General features: G+C 40.4%; 1 protein-coding gene across 1 annotated transcript in view; it reads right to left on the bottom strand.

Moving 5' to 3' along the window:
• The window catches only part of rapgef2b (Rap guanine nucleotide exchange factor 2b), a 70,681-nt gene that overhangs the window by 11,629 nt on the left and 53,267 nt on the right, over positions 1-5,785 (bottom strand). Inside the window, exons 16-19 of the mRNA XM_010767121.1 lie at positions 4,718-4,929; positions 3,408-3,531; positions 2,957-2,980; positions 787-1,010 (exon numbers count right to left, since the gene is read on the bottom strand). Of these exons, the coding sequence (XP_010765423.1) occupies positions 787-1,010; positions 2,957-2,980; positions 3,408-3,531; positions 4,718-4,929 (584 nt within the window). The remainder of the gene's footprint in view (positions 1-786; positions 1,011-2,956; positions 2,981-3,407; positions 3,532-4,717; positions 4,930-5,785) is intronic.

Consider the following 5,785-nt stretch of genomic DNA (forward strand, 5'->3'; position numbering starts at 1 on the left):
CCGGGGAAGTATCTGGTCGTTTCCCACCGGCGTTCTTGGGCACTGGGTAGCGGAAAAAAGAAAGAGCAAATCCCCATTACACAGTTAGAATTAGAATGTAGGTCTTAACATAAAATGTGCAGGCAAAAGGACATACGAGAAGGCAGCCATTTTCTGTGAAGTTTAAGAAAACGGCTGGGGTTTGATAGTCAAAGCTGTTCTTTCTGTGTATGCATTAGCAGCCAGTGAAGTTGGCATTAACAACGGGGAACTCAGTCTTTTTAATTCACTGCCAATGAGTCTTAAAGACGGACTGAGTGTCCTGTTACTCCACCCTGTCTGTGTCTGCTTTGAATCCTGGGAACACACAAACGTCTCCAGAGAAATATGCACCTCAACAAAATCAAGTAATCAACATTTAACTCTAATTATATTCTAGAAATAATTGCTCTGCTGGGAGACGAGACAGTAAGAGTTTATCTTATACATTATAATCATGCTAGATGGTAAATGGGCTGCATTTATGTAGCTCTTTTCCAGTCTGTGCAACACCTCAAAGTGCTTTTGCATACAAGTCAGAATTCACTCATCCATGCAGAGGCAGAGGCTGATATACACCTGCTCTTGGGAGACTTACATTCACACACACACACTCACACACTATTGGGAGCAGTTCAGGGTTAAGCATCTGATGGAGATGTTGACTGCACAGGCTGGGGATTGAAACCAGCGACCTTCCGATTGGAGGACGACCAGTCATATTCAAGCTTTCTTACATGTGTCTGTTAGTTCGTGTCACAAACTCACGTGTGCTGATGGAGGGCTCGCACTGCATGGAGAGCGTCTGCAGACTCTCCTCGTTGGTCTCCAGGCTGAGGTTGGACAGATACTGTTTGACCTTCCTGGCCATCTGCGCGTCCTCGTAAAGCTTTTTGGCGTTCAGGAAGGAGCTGCGTCTCACCCTCTTCTTGTGCCCGCCGGTCTGCGTGACGTCCAGCACCGCCGCATTGGCACTACCCTGGCTTAGAGACCTATACATGTGCGCCCACACGGAAACATGCACATAAACACATAGAAAAGAATAAAGGAAGACTTATTAGAATAGTCTGTGAATGAGCATGGAGTGAAGCATAATGTACAGGTATTATTACAGGCCTGGTGTTTAAACTTGGACATGCACAGAGCAGTTTTAGTTATTTCTCTCCACTGCAAAACATTCCAGTCATTCCAGACAGCAGAGGGGGGCGGGGGGGTGAGGGAGGGAGGCTGTAGTCAAACAACGGGGGAGTAGAGAGGGGGAGTTCTGCTAGTGTAGCACGCTCATAGTTTACATTTCTGTGGCCTGAGTCAGCTCGTAGTAGTAGTAGTAGTGGTAGTAAAAGCTTTACTTGCACATGGTCTCATTAAGAAAGTAAACAACACAATAGTTAGATTTGTTCTCATCAGTGGACAAATATTTTCTTTATTGTTTCTCATATGGATATTCTTAAAAATGCTTCTGAAAGACACTGACTATCAAAACATATCATTTCTATTAGATATATATATATAGATGCTCAGTTCCAAAAATGCACACAAGTACTGCTTTCTGATCTTGTAATTATAACCCTACTATAGAAACTCACATTCCCCGAGATTAAGATCTCATAATTACAAGAACAACTCTCACAAATTACGAGATACAGATCTTGTAATTCCAAGATGGCTTTCTCCTAATTACAAGACCCTGAGTCATAATTACGAGACACAGAATTCATAATTACCAGAAAACGTGTTCCTTTAGTGAGCGCAATGTGCTTCCCATCTGTTTCCCGTTATATGTCTCCGTAAATTCACGGCGATGTCCCATTCGACCACAGGAATGTAAAGCATGATGATAAAAATGTTTTATATCCAGAATATCTGGCAGTTTGGAGCTTTAATATACAGATGAAACCTCAAAAACAAGTACAACTTTGAAAATGAAGCTGCATGCATTTTGTTAGATAAACATGTCAAGAAAGGTCACATTTGCTAACATACGACTGGAATCCAACAGAAAATATATACGTTTTTGTGTGTTTTCCCAATCATTTGTGTAATTAATTTACAGTATGGTTAACTCCTATTGTCTTCGTTCCCCCCCCCCCCCTTACTTTGGTGTTCGTGGTCAAATTCTACCGGTCCTGTTTTAACTGCTATTACATAAACACAAAAACCATTAATCATCACCAAATTTCATTTAACACCCTTTCAAACTGTACATATTGTATCAGACTACTGGTATACATGAACAACTGTAGTAAATATACAAAGAACAGACACTGAACATGTATTGCGTGTGCCAGGTGTGATCCATGTGGGGGGATGGGCACATAAGAGCGGGAAATGTATCAAATTGTTCTGTGTGTGTGTGTGTGTGTGTGTGTGTGTGTGTGTGTGTGTGTGTGTGTGTGTGTGTGTGTGTGTGTGTGTGTGTGTGTGTGTGTGTGTGTGTGTGCCAGTGTGAGTGTGTGTGTGTGTGTGTGTGTGCGTGTGCGTGTGCGTGTGCGTGTGCGTGTGTGTGTGCCAGGTGTGATTCACATGGGGGGATTTTTGACCGGGAACATCATGGGTGTTGACTAAATCATCCAAAATTCAATGGAAGTGGTGATAAGCAATTGTATATGTTCAAATGTCTACTGTGAAGGATATCATAAAGCCTTAATGCAATCAAATGTAGAACTAAAAAGTTATGATGGATGAAAGTAGTAAATCGATTTGACCCGAAGACAACAGGAGGGTTAATGTAAAATAGTCCAGCGTGACCAAATGCTAGCATAATGTGACCTTTGTTTCCTTCAATGCCCTTTGGTTAGGGCCAGGCAGTGTTAGTGAAAGGATTCAACTCTAACCGGTTAATAAGGTTTGAGAAAAGAAGAAAAGAAGCAAGCAAATTGGCAGAAAAAAGAAACCGTGGTGCAGGGAGGGCAAAAGGTCATAGGGTCACCAAACTTACCCTAAACTCCTCCATTTCTTCTTCCTAGAGGGTGGGTGCCATGAACAGAGAAGCATGGAGGGGCAAAGGGTGGATGAATCGAGAGAGAAAGAGACAAAGCTTAGGACAGGAAAGACCACCAAGATCACCAAAAAGAGAAATTTGACCCACGTGAAAGTCAGTAGAGAGGAAATCAAATGGTTACACCACTAAGAAGTCACATCATTAGACAAAGACACACTGTCACTGAAGCACTGTGCACGTTATACATCAACAATGTGTATAGGGGAACAGTTGCTAGAGGGAACAGCTGCTTGAGAGAGAAGCGTGATGCAGAAAGTTTGACTGACTACGTGAACCGGCTAACCCCTCACAGTTTGGTTAGTCAGTGGAGTGCTGACAGGACCTACAGAGAGGGGGATGGATCCTTTTTAATATGACATCTGGCTTCGATCGTAAGGATTTATTGTACCTTGTGCGGAACATGAGGGCTGGGTCCATGTTGACGGAGGCCATGCGACCCACATGGCGAATTTCTTTGGCGATCATCCTCAGCTTCTCAAAGTTCACCAGGCCGTCCACTTTGGAGTCGTTGCCTGAGAAACGAGGGGAGAAAGAAAGTCAATTACTGACATTTTACACAGTTGATCAAACTAAACACCGTACAATCGTAGAATTTTTTTTTTTTTTTTTTTTTTTACAAGTCTTTTTATTTCATTATAGTGTACAATAATCGATGCCATTTCATATATTGTAATATCACAGTACACTCACTACACTCCCCCCTCCCTCCCTCCACCCGCACATGCCCACACTGACGAAACCAAAAACATTTATAAAAAAAAAAAAAAATGCTTCTCAATATAACTTAAACAACAGAGCCATGAAAATGAACATAAAACGAAAAAACGAAAAAAAATAAAAATAAAATAATAATAATAAGCCCACATCAAAGTAAAACAAACAAATAATTATACAATTAATTATACAATACAGCGACAATATAGACAATGACAACACAACTAGTATTTCCGGCCGTCAGGAAAAACAGCCACAGAATGCACCATTCCATCACTGGTCATATCTCAGATATATTTTCCAAATATGAAAACAATGGCAACCACAGAGCTTGAAAGATATGTCCATGATTATATTTTTCCAAAGTCATTTTCTCCAGAGGTAAAAAATGTGTTATCTGATCAATGAAAAGTTTAAATGTTGGAGGACGTTCATTCTTCCAGAGTAAAAGTATACATTTCTTGGCAAAATATGTTATTGTGATTAGTATTCTATAATGTTTGGGGTTCAGTTTAAAGTTTGGCATATCATTTAACAGGAAAAAACATGGATTTTGGCTCATTTCGATGCCTAAAACGGCTTTTGTGAGCACATGAATCGAATCCCAGAAATGTTTCAAGAGATCACAGTCCCAAAACAGATGCATAAATGTTCCTTCTTTTACTTTACATCTCGGACATTTTGGAGAGTTACAATTTTAAAGGAAACTGCAAGCAAGCAAGTCTTTAAAGCAGCTAACATTAAGCAGGAACCCTATGTGAAATTGTTTAATACAAGCTATCTAGCTTGCCTCAAAACTTCAGGGAAGTATAGCCATGACTTTGACACTTCAAAATATATCAAGACTGACATTCATAACTTATTTTATGGTAATGAGAACATTATAAATTGATTTCTAGTCCCTGGTGCTTACTGCAAGCTTTACCAATAACAAATATTTAAGTGTGATGCTTTTATATGGACGGATGAGATCATGTGACCTACCTTCGTGCAGGAAGGTGAGGTCCTTCTTGATGACGGGGAACAGGGGGATGATTGGCGGCTGCAGGTTCTGATTGTTCAGCACGTTCCTGTACTTGGCCATGTTCCTGGAGGGGTCGAAGAGGTCCTGCAGGTCGCTGAACAGCTTCTCGTACTTACTGGGCAGCTTCTCCCACGTTCCTCTCAGCCTGGAGACTGGAGCCAGGTTCAGACCACTGTGGGGGGGACGGGACATAATAAGCATGAGAGTGGGAACAAATAGTGCTGATTTAAGCTCTTTCTCCAGAGGTCTAAACATCATTCAGGTTTTAACTGCAGGTCTGTTGCTACTCTAACTTTTTTTGTATTACATACCCCTCTTATTATATTTAAGCTTACTTTTTATTTATGTTTTGCTGACTTTTTAATTCATGTTTTAAAATGTATTTACTGTAAATGTCATTTTATTCCCTAATACTTTTCTTACGTTGACGTAATACAATGTTGTGATTGACTTGTGGTTGAACTGACTATATAAACAAACCTGCCTTGACTTGATATGTATTAGTTTACAAGTTCACAAACATATATTTCTTAGGATTCATCAAATAAATAAGTTACACATAACTCCTCAGAACTAAATAAGAATACAAAATAGGTTAAAGGTCACCTATTATACTGTTTTTCATCAATATATTATAGGTCTCAGATAAATACAAAACATGGCTCCAAACACCAAACAGATCATTGCAGCATTACCCATAATCCCCTGTTTCAAAAGTGCTGATTCTCTGTCTGTTACTTTACGCCCCTCTGTGAGAGATTTGGTTAAACAGAACTCAACGGTGCTCTAGGAGGAGATTCAGGTGATAAGGGGGGGGGGAGGGGGTTACCTTGGTTGCTGATTGGCTAATGGTTACACAAGACAAAACATCGTTATGACATCATAAAGTGGCAAAAATCTGATCAGCTCATTTTCAGACAGGTTTTTATAGAAATGGATCAGGACAAAAAGAGAGAGAATCTTTTTTCCTGAAACTTTCAGAGTCTCTTTACACAGAGGGGACACATGTTGATGTAGAAGAGACATGA

Source organism: Notothenia coriiceps, unplaced genomic scaffold (assembly GCF_000735185.1).
Source record: "Notothenia coriiceps isolate Sejong01 unplaced genomic scaffold, NC01 NC01_scaffold00004070, whole genome shotgun sequence".
Lineage (NCBI taxonomy): Eukaryota > Metazoa > Chordata > Actinopteri > Perciformes > Nototheniidae > Notothenia > Notothenia coriiceps.